The sequence below is a fragment of the Camelus ferus genome, chromosome X (genome assembly GCF_009834535.1).
Source record: "Camelus ferus isolate YT-003-E chromosome X, BCGSAC_Cfer_1.0, whole genome shotgun sequence".
Classification (NCBI taxonomy): domain Eukaryota; kingdom Metazoa; phylum Chordata; class Mammalia; order Artiodactyla; family Camelidae; genus Camelus; species Camelus ferus.
In genome coordinates this window covers 66401019-66419664 of record NC_045732.1, presented here as the reverse complement: position 1 = coordinate 66419664, position 18646 = coordinate 66401019, and the positions used below count along the sequence as shown (strand labels likewise).

Below are 18646 nucleotides of genomic sequence, written 5' to 3'. Positions count from 1 at the left end.
CTTGCTTGAGCCACTTAATTAAGAACAGTCAGGAACAGTATTGAACTCCATTACAGTTAATTATATCAATCAAAATAATGAATATCTAGTATGTCAGACACTAACTAGAAACCGAGCTCCAGGATTATTAAAACAAAATCACTGTCTTGAGGGGGGCACACAATCACATAAACATGACAATGCCAAATACTTAATGAAGTTTTTAAGAACTCACAAAGCAATTTCACGTTTCAGGTATAGAAGGGATAGAAATGGGAAAGAAGTGTTTCAGCTTTAAAATGTGTTCCTCTAATGTAATTTACATGTCTTTTGGCTGTGTTAAACTGGTTAGGCAGGCCGGCCCAGACTCTTTTAAGAGAAAACCCCCCACATAGGGTACAAACACAGGCAAAATAAATCTTCAGCCTGTTTGTGTTTTGGAGGTTTGCAGTAGTGCAATTATGGGCACACCATGGTAAGACATCGAGATGTGTCTCCTGAGCTAGGACCCAGTGCTTTCATATCTGAGTTCTTTCAAAAGGAGGGGCATAAAAATAAAACCAAAAAGCACTATTCTGTTCAGAACCATTGTAGGGGCAAGAACCATGGGAATGGTACTCACTTGGGTAAATGTAACTCCAAAGCGGGGATAAAGGCATTCCGCACATTTCTATAGAAGTCAAAGGTGGAGGGAGGATTTAGCTCACCAGGGACTGCAAAGCGATCAGTGGATTTCTGTTACCTTGTGGACTCCAGCACATCAGCAACAGGAACAGAAACAGCACCCAGCAGAAGGGAAAGTATGCCCAATTGACAAGGCAGTAATCAGGGGAGCAGGGGTACTGCAAATATGAGAGGAATGACAAGGTGGAACCCACCTTTTTTGCCCTCTGGACTTGTGAGCCTACATGAAATCTCCCTTTAGTACTTCCCAAGTACCTGATGAGGGCCAGGGTCCTGTCAAATGCTGGGGATTTGCATAGGAGGCAGCCCAACAGTTCCACAGCTCATTATTCCACTCAGCAGCCCTGTAAGGTAAGCATTACTCCCAATTTCACAGAAGAGAAGACTGACTCTTTAAACGCATGTATCTACTAAAGGGAGGGTTTATTCTTCCAGTTAAGACTGGAAAACATGTGAAGTTCACTCTTCTTTAAGGTTGTTGAACCAGTAATTATGTACATTCACAGACTTACTGAAAAATTGTTTTCACTGCCTCTGAAACTCCAAATAATAAAAGGGAAAAAAAGTCACATATTATCCAACCACAGAAACAGGTGACCCAATTAACATCCTAGGGTATTTGATTTCAGATATTTGGAGGGTTCGTATACTATATATGTATATTTTAATAAGACAATAATAAATGTATAGATTGCTTTTTAATTGCTTTATTAACTTAACATTTTTCCATGCAAATAGGTGAAACTACTGTTGACAGAAACTTAGATTGGGTGCCAAGGCAATCTCCAATTAGAAGCTGGTAACACAGAACCCACCTGACACATGGAAATTACATAAGGTTCACAGCAAACGGATCAGTAAAGGCATATCAGGAAAATGCAAGGGAAAAGAACAATAGTGGGGAATCACAGTATCAATCTCACGGAAAATGGCAGGAGTCAAGGCATAAGGCAAAATTCATCATGATGGTCATGGTGATTAGACAGCTCCCCCATAAGGATACGCAGACAATTCCTCAATTGCAGCTCCCTAAGTTTTCTCCTGATTTCTCTCATCTCCTCCATGAACATTTCCATATCATCTCCATCTCCACCCATCCCATCATTGACCTGCCTATTGGGTATGGCCCATCGGAAATTAGGGGCAAGTCGGCGAGCTTGTCCCCGTCTATTATTTCCTGCTGGCTGGTGGCCTTCGCCCCCTCCCAAAGGGCGGTCTTCCTCTCCATTCTGCACGGGCTGCTCCATTTCTTCGTTTTCCTGGTGGATATTGGCCATGATGAGATTTTTTTTTCCTGGTTGTTTTTCTTTGAACAACAAGCAAGACAAAGGCAAGGAGACAGACTGAATGCTTGGTGCACTGACCAGCAGGATTCAGAGCTCTGATATCAAAGATTTTTTAAATTTATTTTTTTTCCCCACTTCAGGAGCTTCGGGCGCCCTCTAGGTAGCTTCCAGTTCGAGCCCCTTCCCCAGCTCTCTCCTTTTACCTCCCTCCCCCAAACCCAAAGCCCACCATTTTTCCCTGCCCAGGATTCTTTCCCAGAGCGCAGCAGGCACCAAAATGGAGGACCGGGGATGGGGCCTGGGGGCGTTAGGAGGGGTCTCAGACTGGGCTGTACACCCGCCCCACCCCCGCTGTCCCCCGCACCGACCTGGGCCTATCCTTGCTGTCTTCTGCTTCTCCCGATTCTCGCCACGAGTGCGCCGCCGCGACACTTAGACCCGCAGACCTGCAGAGGGCCGGGGTCGGGGGGTAGGGCAGGGGGCTGCCGCAGCCGGGAGCTCGGCCCCCTCCCGGCCGTGCGCCCCCAACCCAGGCCGCCCCCCGCCCTGCGTCCCCCGCCCCCACCCCCAACCCCCTCCCGGGTTCACCATTTCCCTGCAGGAACTCGGGGATGACTTCCCATCGCTCTTAGTTGCTCTGCTGCCCTCCCTGAAACCGTATGGCCCCTGCACCCCACCCCAGGGGGTGCCGTATTTGTGCTCCGCGAATTCTGGGGTGTGGAGAGAGCTGGCCGGGACTCGCTGCGCTGATCCCCTGCGCCGGCCTCTGGCGTTCCCGGGCCGCTGCCTCCCTGGCGTCGGCGCACGGGCCCCAGGGCCCTTACCTGCTCCGCTTTCCCTGGGCCCGATGCCAGCCCGCCGCGCGCAGGGCAGTGGGGAGCTGGTACCCAGACAGGAGTGACGACTGCACCGAAGGCTGCGTCGCTCTGCAGCTCCCGGTCACGTGAGGAATTCGCGTCACCGCCGAGCTCGCCCCCAACTCCTGCGGTCGGTGCAGCAGGAGCGCTCCCCTCCCGCCTAGTGCACACGTACAAACCCCTCCTCCTGTTTGTGCGCGGGGCCCCAGCTCACACCGCCCTGTCACTCATCTCGCTCCTCTCCAATCTGAGGGCCTACAAGTGGCATCACCTCCCTGCGGTTGGAGTTTTCCCTTCTCTGGTTACCAGGGAGGGTCTGCAACACCCTCCACCCCTCCCACTCCCGCTCCAGGCCTTGGCTTTGGCTTTTTCTGCTTTTTTTCCTATTCTTGCTGGCCGTGACACCCCCCCCCCCCGTCACCACACACACCCTGCATGTGCACAGTCACCAATGTCCACCACGTTCCCTGAATTCATACCCTTCTGGGAAATTTAGATTGAGGGGTGGAGTGAGGAGAGAGCAAGGGACTTAACAGAAAGAGAAGCAAGGGAATGGAGTAGGCTGTACATATCTTTCCTGATAATTTCCCTTTATTTCCTGTTTTAAAAAAATCAACATGCCATTAAAATTTTTTTAATTACCAGGTTTCATTTTTGAAGGAAATATTTCATCCTGCGGAATGGAAAAGCCTTATAGTTTATGTTCACCTGTACCACCGAGAAAATATTTTTTCTGGGCTCCACACGATATCAACATCACTTTTGAAACATACTAGCTTACTTCAAAAAAATTTTTTTTAAAAATAGAGGCATCTTCCTGAATACAGTTGGTGTTTTGAAAATGATCTGTAAAGTAAATCTTCAGGAAGAAGTCCGGTTGTCAGCTCTTGGACATTTTATGTAAATTTATGTGATGTTTTTGATGACACAGTCTTTGGAGAAAAAAGATATTAGAAATAAACAGGGGGTATGTTAAGCAACTAAACTTGAAACTCATCTTTAGTGTAACTTTTCCTTTCTTTAACTTGAAGTAACTAAAAAAATCCTATATCAGCTAGAAAATAGAGATGTCTTTAGGAAAGTGGCATTATTATAAAAAAAAAATTTAGTAAGTGTTGGTTGTGATAAAGGAACCAAAAGAGTTAGTTGTACTGAGGCAAGGCAGGCTAGGCAAATGCTTATTGCCTCTAGTTTTGACTTCAAACTCCTATGTAATCTCCTACCCTGCTAAACTAGCTGAAATATTGAATAGAAGAAAAGTATACGCCTAGTGCATATGTAGTTTGAAATATATAAAATTAAATGTATACACATATGTGTATGTATGTATATATACACATGCTTTTAGAGATACATAGAGATATTGATATATAGCTCCAAAAGCTCAAATTACAAAATAATTGTCGTTTAAAAGAATGCTGGTAATTCCTGGATTCTGTCTCACAGTTAATAACTCTTCATACAGGTATCTCTATTAGTGATATAGACTCGAAGGGTGCTGATTAGCATCATGAGCTGTGGCATCAGAAATGTCTGGGGTTAAATCCTGTTTCTACTACTTACTTGATGTGTGACTTTGGGTTGATTACTTAGCAAAGTCACTGTGCTTCCTCTGTGAAACAGGGGTTGTTAGAAGAAGTAAATCACATATATCAACTACTTACCACAGAGACCGATGAATCGTCAATGAAGGTTGATTCATTAATTTTGTACTATTATTAGATGGTTTCTAACAAGATTTGAAGAGTAGGCAGAACATAGTTCTGTCCTTAGCTAGATCCACTCGTCTTTAAAATCTGTGAGGGCCCAAAACACATCTGTTGTCTTCTATTTTGCAAACCCAGTGACTTATAGAATTTCTTGTACCCAGTAGCTGATTAGTGAATACTTGTTGGCTGAATGCATCCACTACTGAGGCTAATAGGTTGCTTTTCATTCAGAGGTCTGTATTTAGAGCAATATGGAAAAGCTTTTATGAAAATTAGGAATTATCTAGAAAGAACCCCCTGAAAGTAAAGAAACTGCTGTGACATAACAAATCATTGAATACGAAGTTTAAGAAGTGGAGTTTTTAGTCCTCTTTTTGACTCATCTTGAATAAGTATTTTGTTTGAAACTACAAAATGTTCTTAGATGAAAAAATACATTTGTGTATTTTTCCAGATTAGATGTCATGCTAAAAAGAGGTTGGTGTTGTTTAAAGTGATCTTTAAAACAAAGTGATGTTTTAAAGATAGGTGAAAATTGTCCTAGAAATGTTACCTTCACTAAAATGTTATGAGGTGTTGATTGAGAACTTCTCTTGTCCTTGGAGTTTTCTGAGGAGTTGAAGATAGATAACAAACTGTTGAGCAGAAAAAATTTTAAATTTCTAAGGCTGAGTTAGGACACAAGAGTCTTAGTTTGGGACTCGTGTGCCCTGAGGGGACAGAGAGAGGGTGAACTGGTTTGATGGCTCTTACCCTGAAATAATAGAAGAGTAGACTCAGTCTCTGCATTCATTTTCTCACCTTTTCTCACATTTATCCAACTCTGTTGGGCTGACTTGATAACACACTGGCTTCATGACTATTGTATGCCTATGGCTAGCACCTTCAGCATGACACATTAACTCTTCCATTTACCTATTGATAGGTAACAAACCATCCCAAAATTCACTGGTGTAAACTATAACTGATACTATGTTCACAGATTCTGAGTCAGAGGTTCAGAAAGTACACAGCAGGGACTACTTTTCTCTGCTCCAGGATATCTGGGGCTTCAGCTGGCATGGCTTGGATGACCGGGGGTAACTTGAAAGGCTGTAGATGACTCAAACAGCTGAGTCCTGCACGAGCTGAGACTGAAATGGCTGAAGAACAGACTCAAGTAGGGCCATCAGCCAGAGTTCCCACGTGTAGCCTGTCCAACATGGCCATCTCAGAGCTTTAAAAGCAGGTGTTCCCTATGTGGAATCTTAAAAAAAAAAAAAAAAAAAAAGACAAGTGAGCTTATATCAAAAACAGACTCACAGACATGGAATACAGACTTGTGGTAACCAGGGGGGAGGGGGGTGGGAAGGGATAAACTGAGAGTTGGAGATTTGTAGATACTGACTGGTATATATAAAATAGATAAACAAGGTTATACTGTATAGCACCGGGAAATATACTCGATATCTTGTAGTAGCTCATGGTGAAAAAGAATATGAATATTCATGTATGACTGAAGAATTGTGATGTACACCAGAAATTGACATGACATTGTAAATTGACTGTAACTCAATAAAATAGAAAGGAAAAAAAAAGCAAATGTTCCCTGTGAACAAGGTGGAAGTTATATGGCCTTTTACGACCTAACCTTAGAAGTCACATAAGATAAGTTCTGCCATACTCCATTGGTTGAAACAGTTACAAGTCCTATGCCAAGATTCAAGGAGAGGGACAATAGACTCCAACTCTTGATGGAAGGAATGCCAAATAATCTGGAGCCGAATTTTAAAACCATCACACACTTTACTGGTATGTACCTCTTACAATTTCTTTCCCTCCAGCTAGATAAGGCAGTCAATATGTTAGTGACACTTGTTTGGTTACAATTGTTAAGTACAAAATAACTTTAGAATAGGACCTAAAATGGAAGTCCCCCAGCCTTGTTCCTCTCATATTTTTCCTATCTTAAGGATTTCTAAGAAATTAATTTTTACTAAAAAATGTTTAGCATATTTGAATATTTGTCTACACACAGTTATCTGTCTGTGTACTGATTGGGTATGATATGCAAAGGCACCAAAAAGAATTGGAAATAGGAGAACAAAATAAATGGTGAGGCTAAAAGAATGGATTAGCAGGGTTATAGAACATTGGATTTTACAGTCATGTGTTCTGTGCCTTTGCTTAATTTTGGATTTATAGGGTATGATTTATGATCTCACTAGCAGTCCTAAGCTTTCACAGAACATGTATTGTCAAAACTGGAACACCCTAGAATTATTTTAATCCAAGAGCCTATTTTACAAATTGGGAAACTGAGACAGAAAAATTAAGAGGCTTGGCTAGGTTACCAAACAAGACAGTGGCAGAACTATAAATAGGGCCATCTATACTTTCTTAGCTAATACTGTTTTTTTAAATGTATTTACTCATTAATTAATTAGCCTTGTAGGTTTATACATATTGTATATAAAATCAAAGGAAATACAGTAACATTTCATTTATAATTGCTTTTGGCTCTTGTGATGATGGGAGATAGGCCAAAATCATAAATCCAATGTATGATTTTCCACATTTTCTAAATATTCTGTGATAAATTAGGTAGATATGAGAATATGCAAGAAATTGTTTTTAAAGACTAGTAAAACTGATAATTTTTATGTGTTTTTAGTGCAGATGATTTTTATCTAACTAAAGAGTAAACTCTCCTTCTTTCCCCCCCATCAGGGCACACAGACACACATACATTCTTCCCCTCCTCCCTTCCTCTCTTCCTCCTCTTCTCTTTTATGCCTCTACCCCAGCTTCAGAGTCAGGGTCTACCTCTTCCACCAGGAATCTGAGACTTAGCAGCATGATACTATCTTGGGCCATATTTTACACTTAGGTGTCTCCCTGTACCTCCCTCATCCCCTCCCATATAGTTGACCTCATCTTTGAGATTAAAGATGCATTTCTAATACTGGACATCAGATGGTAATTAACCCTATCTTCTAAATTGTCTCCAAGGAAAATGTATCCTTTTTGCAAGTAGAAGGAAAAAAATCATTAATTATTATTTTTTAAAATTCAAGTTATAAGATAGTATGTACAGAATTATCCTACTTTTCTTAAATATACAGTGATAAAATATAATAGCACCTATATAAATGCTGTATATGTCAAGCATTTTTGTGTATGTATATTCATTATTGCATTTTATCCTCCCCCAAACCTATGAGGTTGGTGCTTATATTATCCCCCATTTTACAAATAAGAGAATTGGAGGAAAACAAGGCTGTGCAACAGATAGGAAGTGGTAGAGCAGGAATTCAAAACCATATAGTCTAGTTCCTAAGTTCATGCTCTTACTGTCTACTCAGTTTCATTTATTAATAAATCCCAAATCTATATCTCATTCGTTCTTTTATCCATCTGTTGTTAGAGCTGTTTTCTGTGATAGGCACTGCCTGCCCATTCCACATCTGAATCTCAGTACTATATTTAGGAGTTCTGATTCCCAGGACATAGCACTTTCCACTTAATAAAAATATAAGAAGTACACTTTTTATTCAATCCATAATTTATTGAATATCTACTATGTGCTAGGCAAGCCCTGGAGATATAAAAGACAGTAAGACAGATAAAGCCTTCATATTCTTGTGGAGCTCATGGCTTAATGGGAGGAAACCAGAAGGAGAGTGTGGTAAGTAATGAAGGGGCAATTAGAGCACTGAGTAAGAGGACTTAACCCAGTTGCCAGTGAAGTCATCCAGGAAGAAGCAATGTCTAGGAGGTCAGCTTCTGACATGACAGCATGAGGAGCTCTGTGGACCTGCTTTCCAGTGAAACTAGTGAAATTTATAAAAACAAAAATTTAAAGTCTTTAGAAATGGTCTTAAGGGCATATATTAAGTAGAAGAACATCTATTTGGGAAAATAGACAAGCTGGGCAGAAGATCAACCAGGAAACAGAAGATTTGAGAACACTATGCTCCAACTAGACCTAATAGACACTGAATATGCCACCCAACAGCTGTAGAATGCACATTCTTCTCAAGGGCATGTGGAGCATTCTTCAAAGTAGACCATGTGATAGGCCATAAAACAAGCCTCAGTAAAGTTAAAGAATTAGAAATAATATAAGATACTTCTTTGACTACAGTGGAATAAAATTTCATATCAGTAACAAAAAAAATAGGAAACTCATTAATATCTGGAAATTAAGCAAAACACTCTTAAATAGCCAATGCATCAAAGAACAAATCAAAATGGAAATCAGAAAATATTTTGAGAAGAATGAAAAATGAAACAAAACATACAGCATATGAGAACTTATGGCATGGAACTTTGGTATGTTGAAACACAATATACCAAAACCTATGGGGGTGAAGCTAAACTTATTCTTAGAGGAAAATATATAGCTGTAAATGCGTACATTAAAAAAGAAGAAAGATCTCAAATCAATATCCTAACTTTTTACCTTAAAACACTGGGGACGAGGAGTAAACTAAGAATAAAGCAAGCAGAAGAAAGGAAATAATAATGATTAAAGCAGAAATTAATGAAATGGAGAATGGAAAAAGAATAGAGAAAATTAGTGAAACCAAAGCTGGTTTTTTGAAAAGATCAATAATATTGACAAAGTTTTAGCTAGGTTGATTTGAGAGAGAGAGAGGAAGAGAAAGAGAAGAAGAGGGAGGGAGAGAGAGGGAGAGAGAGGGAGGTGTGTCAAGTTACTAGAATCAGAAATGAAAGAGGGGCCAATATAACTGACCTTATGGATATGAAAAAGGATTATAAATGAAATAGCATGAAATATTGCATGCCATTATATTAGATAACAGATGAAATGGACAAATTCCTAGAAAAACATAAACTATCAATACCATCTCAGAAATAAACAATCTGAATAGACCTATAACTACCTAGAAAGAAAACTCTAGGCCACATAGCTTTACTGCTGAATTCTATCAAATATTTCAAGAATCCTTCAAGAATTCTTCCAAAAAAATAGAAAAGGACAGAACACTTCTCCTCTTATTTTATGAGACCAGTATTGTCCTGATACCAAAACCAGACAAAGATATAAGAAAAAAAAAAGACCAGTATCTCTTATGAATATGGTTGCAAAAATCCCCAATAAAATACTAAGAAAACAAATCTAGCAACATATAAAAAACAATTATACATCATGACCAAGTGGGATTCATCCCAGAATGCAAGGTTGCTTTAACATCCCCAAACCAGGAACTCCTCAGTGTAATAAAAGGTATTACAGAAAACCCTCAGCTGACATTATACTTAATGTTAAAACACTGGATGCTTTGCCCCTAGTAACAGGAACAAGACAAAGATGTGTGCGCTCACCATTTTTATTCAACATTACACTGGATGCTCTAGCCAGGACAATTAGGCTAGGAAAAGAAATAAAAGGCATCCATATCAGAAAATAATAAGTAGAACTATCTCTACAGATGATTTGATCTTATATATAGGAAGTCTTATGGAATCCACTGATAAACTAATAGAACTAACAAACAACTTCAGCATGGTTGCAGGATACAAGATCAATATACAAATATCAGTTGTATTTCTCTACACTTGCAATGAACAATCTGAAAAAGAAATTAAAAAACAATTCTATTTATAATAGTATCAAAAAGAACAAAATGTTTAGAAATAAATTTTATAACGGAAGTACAAAACTTATACTCTGAAAACTGCAAACCATTATTGAAAGAAATGAAAGAAGATGCAATTAAATGGGAGAAAGATCCCATGTGTATGAACTGAAAATTTTAACGTTGTTAAAATGGCAATACTTCCCAAATTGATCTACAGATTCAGTGCAATCCCTTTCAGAATCTTGGCTGATTTCTTTGTAGAAATTGATAAGCTGATTCTAAAATTCATATGTGAGGGTGGGGATGTAAATAAAATTTGTGTGCATTGCAAGGGACCCTAAATAGCCAAAATGATCTTTGAAAAGAATAATGTAGGAGGACTCATATTTCCTGATTTCAAAATTGCTTCAAAGCAATGGCAATCAAGAAAGTATGATACTGGCACATGATAGACATATAGGTCAATAGGACTGAATTGAGAGTTCAGAAATAAAACCATGTGTCAGCTGATTTCCACAAAGGTGCCAAGACCATTCAATGGGGAAAAAAGTAGTCCTTTCACATGTAGTTCTGGAACAACTAGACAGCCACTTGTAAACTAATGAAATGAGACATTTACCTCACACCATATACAAAAAAAATTAACTGGAAAGAGATCAGAGACCTAAATCTAAGAGCTAAAATGATACAACTCTTAGAGGAAAAAACAGGGATAAAATCTTCATGACTTTGGATATGGCAAAAGAGTCGTAGACATGATGCCAAAATCATGAGCAGCAAAAGAAAAAATACATTGAACTTCATCAAAACTAAAATGATTTGGATGTCAAAGTATACTGTCAGAAAAGTGAAAAGATAACCTACAGAATGGGACAAAATATGTACAAATCATGTATCTCATTAGAGACTTGTATCCATAATATATAAAAAATCTAACAACTCAATAATAAAAAGGCAAATATCCTAACTAAAAAATGGGCAAAGGATTTGAATAGACGTTTCTCCAAGTAAAATATACAAGTGGCCATTAAGCATATGAAGAGATGCTCAGTATCAACCATCAGAGAAATGCAAATCAAAACCACAATATCACTTCACCCCTCTTAATATGGCTACAGTCAAAAAGTCAGAGAATAAAAAGTGTTGTCAAGAATATGGGGAAATTGGAAAACTTATACCCTGCTGGTGGGAAGGTATAAAAGTCAGTCAGTTTAGAAAACAGTATAGTAGTTCCTGAAACAATTAAGCATAGAGTTACCCTGTGACCCAGCAATTCAATTCCTAGATATCTACCTAAGAGAAATAAGAACATATGTCCTCACAAAACCTGTACACAAATGTTCATAGTAGCATTATTCATAATAAGCAAAAGATGAAAACAGCCCAAATATCCATCAATGGATTAATGGATAAACAAAATGCAGCATATCCATACAATAGAATATCGTTCAGCCATAAAAGGAAATGAAGAAATACATGCTACACAATGGTTGAACCTTGAAAACATATGCTAAGAAGGTAGTCACAAAAGACCACATTTTATATGAGCACATTCTTACGAAATGTTACAGATAAGGAAATCTGTAGAGACAGAAAGTAGATTAGTATTTACTTAGGGCTGGAGGGATAGAGGCATGGGGGAGGGGTCATAGCTAATGTATGGTGTTTCTTTTTGACTTGAAAATGTTCTAAAATTGACTGTGGTGATAGTTGCACATAACTGTGAATAAACTAAAAACCACTGAATGGAACACTTTAGGTGGGTAAATTGTATGGTAGGTGAATTATATCTCAAAAAAGCTATTTTTAAAAAAAGAAGTAACATTAATTCTGGGATAAATGAGTAGAAGTTATCTAGGCTACGTGGGTAAGGAGTGGTTAAGAGAATGTTTCAGGTAGGGAAAACTGTGGGAACAAAGATCAGGACTTGAAAGGGCATGGAGCTTTAAGGAATTGATAGGAGTCCATTTAGCACAAATGGTTGTTGGTTGTTGTTGTTACTATTTATTATATACCAACTGTTGCAGAGCAGAGATTAGAAGCAAGGGGCTTTGACCTTAGGCAGGCATGCCATTTAATAGCTGGGTGACCTTGGCCAAGACACTTAATCTCTCTAAGCCTTACTTCCTTTTCAATTAAATAGTAGGTTAATGACATAACATCTGGAAAAAGACTCAGAGCTCATGGAAGGGAAGAAGGGCTCTGCATAAGTCCAAGAAACTTTTTTGACAGTTGCAATTCAAGGATAATAAAATTACGTATTAGGAGAATTTTTTAAAAAAATAATTATTTCTTAAACAACCAGATGGCAGGAAGCCTCATCAGATATCAAAATGTCACTTTAAAAGACACAATCCCTCCCCTTTGTGAGCTAAAGGGCTTCATCTTAATATTTGTGTGTGTGTGTGTGTGTGTGTGTAATACTGTCCTTCATTTTTCTTTTACTGATGAATATGTAGTACATATGGATCTACCTCATTCTTTTAAACAGATTTTTTACCTACACTGTAGTGAAAATATTAAGGGATTGTTTAGGCAAAATATTTGAATAGACATTTCTCAAAGTAAGATGTACAAATGGCCAATAAGCACATGAAAAGATGCTCCATACCCAATTAAATTATCCGGAAAATGATGCAGCTTTTTTTGCAATGGCTCTTACAAAACGCTGGTGTCATAATATCAAATAATTGCTTTTGGATACCATTATATGTGAAAAGCCCCCCTCCCACAACCCTTACTCTACCTTGAACTGTCCTTATAGAGGCAACAGACCAGCCTTTCTCTTAGCTTTTGCCTTTTCCTTTTGTAGAGGCAGTGGTGATTACACGTGTATGGGATCTGGGGCTGACTTTCAAACGTGCACACACTCCTGGCAGTTTCTCAGTGAAAAATTTTACATAAGATTACTCCTGTCCTTAGCATCCTGATAAATCCACTGGTTTTGCTCCTCTACTTCTTTAACTTTGTGTGTCATGGTAGCTATGTCTTACTGTAACTTCAAAGTTCCTCATAGATTATTTACTTTTATGTTCTTAGTTGATGTTCTTTTCATTCAGTTAATTAGGATTCATTCAAAATCCTATGTATTTAGTTTGGGGGGGTGATTAGGTTTATTTATTTATTTTTAGAGGAGGCACTGGGGATTGAACCCAGAACTTTGTGCATGCTAAGCATGCACTCTGCCTCTTGAGCTATATCCTTCCCCCCTTCCAAATTTTATGTATTTAAGTAAAAACTAGACAGAGTTACAAATTCCATTTACACTCTACAGTATAATGCATTATCAACTTTATTTAAATTTTAATTATAAAATCAAAATTTGTGATTTTGAGCCTTTAGGAAAGGCTTGCCATGCACATTAAGATTTATTGCCCGGAAAAAAACTGTTACTACTGGGAGAGGCAATCTACCTTGGGCTCTGAGCATCCCTGCACATTCTTTCTGGGTATACCAAGAAGGTAGGGCCCTGACCACTCTTCACATAGACAGGCCATTTCTGAGGGCTGTGTCTGCAGCAAGCAACTTTGAGGGATGAGGTAACGTCTTTTCCTGGACACAGAGCAGGCTTGCTTCTGCTCATGAGTGAATTCTCCAAACTCAGAGTATCTTCCCTAGAATACAGTACACTGGATATAACACACCCATAGTGGGCTGTGTCACCCTATGGGACTTAAGGATCATGAGGAACTGTACAAACCAATATGAAGTTGTGGTTACTGCTTTTGCCATGAGTAATAATGTCCTTCGTTTCTGACCCAGGATTCTGATGTCTCCTGCCATAGCATGAGTTTAACAGTAGCAGGTTAACTTGTTAATTTGTAAGTAGGGTAAAATCTCAGACTGTATGACAGGTGTTTCATGACATTATCCCTAGATCAATTATGCTAGGGCAATGTTTCCCACTAGAATGATTTCTGCCATATCACTATGTACCACCTTTGCTATAAATATTATATTCTACTTCATGTTTGTCTTCCAACTGACTCATTAAATTTGAATACTTTTTGAAAAGGAAATATGGGTACTTTTTTGAAAAAGAAACTTTATAACACCACCTTAAATCTAAACTATCATCTTTTGTGTTAAAGAGAGTATTCATTTAACACATATTAAAATAAACACATGGGTATTACAACTTAAAATATTTGTGGACTATCTAAAATCATCTCCACTTACCACCAGGCCCTTCTACTTTATTCCCAAGTTACCTGATTACATCCAGAGTAGTCGTGGCTGGGACAAAGAGTATCACAACCAATATTTTTAGTTAGTGAATTTTGAAGTCTTATATTCTTCCCTTTTAAAAGTTCCCATCAAGTCCTTTTGTGAAGGAAAAAAGGAGGAAAGGGAGTCTAGTGCTCTGACCCGCAATGGGACAGTCATTGTCCTCCAGGTATGTATGGCCAGGACAGTCCAGCCATCAGCCTAGAAGAGTCTGGTGTCTGCTGCAGGCTGGAGCAGAGACAACAAAGTCAGACCACCCTGAAGAGAGGTGTGCCTGGGAGGGGAGACCTTCCACGTCCTGCCCCAGCTCCACGCCTCAGATGGCCAGGGGGCTGGACTCATCCCGTCCCATAAAACTGGCACAGGGAGTCTCTGGACCCTCATCTCGCTTCAGCCAGAATCCAGCCTGACCAGCATCCATCAGGCTGCCATAACCCTGAATAGTCTGGAGATTGTCCCAAAAAGAGCATCACAGAGGAAAAATAAGACACAACTGGCACAGCTGTCGGCCACATATACACATACAGAAACATACATAGTTATGAAGATTTGGATATAAATATAGATGAACAGTAAGTCTTACACAGCACTTCCATGTTTCCAGGTAAGAATGGATATATCTCCCAAATCTGACCTGAAACTCCCTTTAAAATTTACAGTCTAGGGGTATCTTTTGAACTGGTGAGGAGGGCCTGCCACCAGTCTTTTGGGAGATCACTCACCCTAAGGAAATAAGAGACAGAAGGTAAAACCAATCTTTAGACTCAGAGAATCAATTCTGACTAAAGCATAGTGTCTGTTACTCAGACTTGTCTTCTGATCCAACCCCCAAACAGACCCACTGTGTCTGAGTCTTAAGGGGAAGAATGGATCTCTGATTAAAATCCCAAAGTTGCTAAAGTATCTATAAGATATCATGGCCCAAGTGGCCCTGCATAGCCTAAATTGAAGAGATGGGCATTTTCCCCACTTCTGTAGAGGTCAGTCTGGTAGGGGGGCGGTCAGCCCATTGTAGGGGGGCCCAAAAGAAACATGTTGAGCTTCATTAGAGATTTCTAGCATATCAGCAATGTTAGGTGCCTGAGAGGTACAGGACCTGGATGGAGGGACATATATACCCAATATACATGGTTATATTAAGGGGAAGAGGATGGAGGGTTGGGCAGGCACAGCAGGAGAGAAAACACAAGGGTGGTACCCACCTAAAAGTTGCCTGAATTTGTTCTTAAGCACAGGTGAGAACTACTTTCTCCAGCCTCCAAAGTATCTAAAACCTCTTGGGAGTTGGGATCCTGCATGGGCAGATGGGGACAAAAGCTGTCAAATAGAGCTCACACCCATTGCTTTATTTGGTCCCCACAAGATCCTTAAGAGATCATTATCTCTATTTTACAGATGAGAGAAGATGTAAAATTTATTCTTCTAGCTAAGTGGTCTGGTGGTAATTTGAATTTACATTTGCTTCTAAAATTCTGCCAATAAATATTATGTGTCCCAATGCCTTTAGAAATACACTAAGTGCTGTTGGTTACTTCTTTTTTGTTATAAAATTTTTATTATTTCTAACAATAACGTGTGTACATTCTAGGAATAAGGAAAAATACAAATAAGCTGAATTAAAAAATCACTCATAATCCTACCACTGATTGTACTTTTTGTCTTTCATCCTTCACATGTTCTTCTGTGCATATATGTAATATACAAATGTACTCTCCCCTTTCAAAAATATGATATTCACATACTACTTAGTAATCTTTTTTTCATTTTATATCTATTCAGCAACCTCTTTTTGTACAAGTGAGTAGATTTCTCCTATGAAAAGGCAGAGATTTGTAGATTGGTTTGAAATACAATAAACAATGAGACGCATCTAAAGCCACTATTAGCAACAAGTTAAAAGTAGAAAGATGGCCAAAGGTAAATCAAGAGGACGCAAATCAAAAGCAATGTTAACATCAGAAAAAAGAAAAATCAAGGTAAACTACATTAAATAGGGGTAAGGATGGTTTCGATTAACCTTCCAACGCATCACGATAAGTTTGTTTCTTACTCTCCTTATCTCATCTATTTCATTCACTTCTCTAAACATATCTTCCTTGCTTAAATGCCTGTTGTGTATATCTTCTTTAAATTCCTGTAGAGACTGAATCAGCCTTTCTCTAAAAGTTCCGTCTGTTTTTTCCTCCTCCTCTGGCTTTTCCTCAGGCTTTGGCTCTTCCTCAAGCTTTGGTTCACTCTCATCTTCTGGTTTTCCTTCCATTTTTTGACAGGGTTTCATCTTGTCTGCCTCTCTTCCTTTCTTCCTTTCCCTCTTCCTTACTGTTTCTCCACTTATTCCTCTTTGAAAACAATTATTTCTAGGGAACAAGAAGGAGACGTTAAGTCAAAGGTTTGGTGAATGGAACAGTGCTCCGGACATAGGTCTCAGTATTTGCTTTTATTGATTCAGAGGTATCATCAAATATTTTCCATCTGGGAAACTCAATCAGCCATCGGATTCACTGAGCCTGCCGCTCTTACCTTCACTTTCCACCTCCTCACCTCTCTCTTGTCCCTCCCACCAGCCTTTTCCAAGGCCCTCCTCAACCATTTCTCCCGCACTAGGCATAACACAAGAGCTTCCTAGACAGAGTAGGCTGGGAGAAGGGGTTAAGGGGGAGGCGCAGTGGGGCCGACAACCCCAGTCCCTCCCTCGCCCACCTCCACCCTGGGGGTCTTTTTAATATTTCCCTCACCTACCTGTACTGATCCGGTCACTTTCTTCCTTGCCTTTTCTAGCCTTGCGTACTGCTATGAACAACAGACCTGCAGACCTGCGGACAAACGGGAAATGGGAGGGGGAGGGGAGAGGAGGAGTGGGATGGGGTGGGGCGAGCGCTTGGTGGGCCGACCAGCACCCCACACTTTTTTCTCCATTAAGGTTCTCGGCTTTGGTAACTTTCCCACCTTCTTCTTCCCCCATTTCTCCCTCTCTCCACAATGCCAGATAGCTTGAATTTTCCATCAGACAGGGAGTAGGAAAAGCAGATTATTTCCAAACTATCTTTAAGACAGAGGTGGGGGGCTGGAGGGAGGGGAGGTGTTAGGAAATTGGTCTGAGGTGGCGGAGGATGATTATTTTTAAACTATCCCAGGTGTCCTTGTCCTTTTCCCGAGACCCCCCCTAGTCCGTTTCCCAAGGGTTATCATTCCCGGCAGATCTGGAGGTGGGAAGTGGAGAGATGGACTAGACCAGGACTCCCTCAAGTATCTGCTCTTGGCCACCCCCACCCTAGAAATCCCTGGGCAGCAGCTATTTTGCCACCAACCTGCAAAATTCCAGCAAACTGACTCCTTCTCCTTCCCCTAGCCGCGGGCCCCGCCGTCTGCGCTGTTGAAGGAAGCTGGTACCCAGACGGGAATCAGGACCAGACTAGCAGGACTTCTGCACACGTCGACTCCTGGTCACGTGAGACCTACGTCACCAGTGAGCTCGGGTCCTCAATTTCCACTCCCACCAAAAGCGCGGCAGAAGTGGGCCGGCCCTCTGCCCCCTCCCCCCTTATTCATTTGGCCCTGTCCGTCTTTTTTGCCTATCCCAGAGGGAAAATTTTTATTTGCCTTTCTCCGATTACTAGAGAGGGGCTGCATCTTTTTCTGGAGCTAAACTTTCTTACTTCTTTCAAGAATTGTCTTTTCCTGCCTTCCGCTCCCAGGACTGAGAACTTCAACCTACATCCATCGCCCCTCCCCCAGCCTCCATTTCATCTGCAATCTGGTCCTTGCTTGTTGTGGAACAGGGTTGATTTGGCAGCAGGTTGTTAAAAAAAAAAAAAAACGAGCCTGGGACAAGAGTAAGATTTTTTTTTTATATAGTTTTAGATTTTATACTTAATACTTTTATGTATTTTGTATTTTTAAACAGTAACAAATTTCAACTGAGTAAATGTGAAGCTCTAATTGGCTTTATTCGACAATTCCCGCAGCATCCCATCCATCTAGCAGCTAGAAGGGTGTTCCCAGGGGCTGTGCAAAATGAAAGGTTAGGAGAGTGGGGCAAGGGAGCTATTAGCGAAATAAAAGAAAGGATTATTTTTATGTTAGAACACCTTTTGCGGGGGGATGGGGAGGAAGGGATCAGCAAGGGTTTTATCATACAGATTGCTTCTTCCTCTAGGGGATGGAGAGGGCCTACGTGACAGATTACTGTTGCTTGACCAGAAAATTCCAGACTGGTTGATTTAAGATTACATTTCTGGGAGAGGCTGAAACTGCAGTTAGGTCAGGTATTAAGTCTAGGTTTGGTATCACAGGCTTTAGCACCAGAGATTGGGTTT

General features: G+C 40.1%; 2 protein-coding genes across 3 annotated transcripts; both read right to left on the bottom strand.

The window, feature by feature from the left end:
- Positions 1-1354: 1354 nt before the first annotated feature.
- Positions 1355-2848, bottom strand: BEX3 (brain expressed X-linked 3). Of its 2 annotated transcripts, none has more exons than XM_032476094.1 (3): positions 2774-2848; positions 2318-2395; positions 1355-1969 (listed from the first exon to the last, which is right to left on the bottom strand). In XM_032476094.1, exon 3 carries the CDS (start codon positions 1938-1940, stop codon positions 1602-1604), a length of 339 nt encoding a protein of 112 aa, XP_032331985.1. In that variant the 5' UTR covers positions 1941-1969; positions 2318-2395; positions 2774-2848; the 3' UTR covers positions 1355-1601. The 2 variants fall into 2 exon arrangements, with proteins under 2 accessions (XP_032331985.1, XP_032331986.1); XM_032476095.1 differs by having other exon boundaries at positions 1355-1922; positions 2774-2837.
- Positions 2849-15858: 13010 nt separating this feature from the next.
- Positions 15859-17792, bottom strand: TCEAL9 (transcription elongation factor A like 9). Its single transcript, XM_014566562.2, has 3 exons — positions 17639-17792; positions 17070-17143; positions 15859-16687 (listed from the first exon to the last, which is right to left on the bottom strand). Exon 3 carries the CDS (start codon positions 16606-16608, stop codon positions 16312-16314), a length of 297 nt encoding a protein of 98 aa, XP_014422048.1. The 5' UTR covers positions 16609-16687; positions 17070-17143; positions 17639-17792; the 3' UTR covers positions 15859-16311.
- Positions 17793-18646: the final 854 nt, after the last annotated feature.

Bases quoted from the DNA above. Each gene is read 5' to 3' on its own strand.
- BEX3 (XM_032476094.1), bottom strand. From the start codon at position 1,940: ATGGCCAATATCCACCAGGAAAACGAAGAAATGGAGCAGCCCGTGCAG.
- TCEAL9 (XM_014566562.2), bottom strand. From the start codon at position 16,608: ATGAAACCCTGTCAAAAAATGGAAGGAAAACCAGAAGATGAGAGTGAA.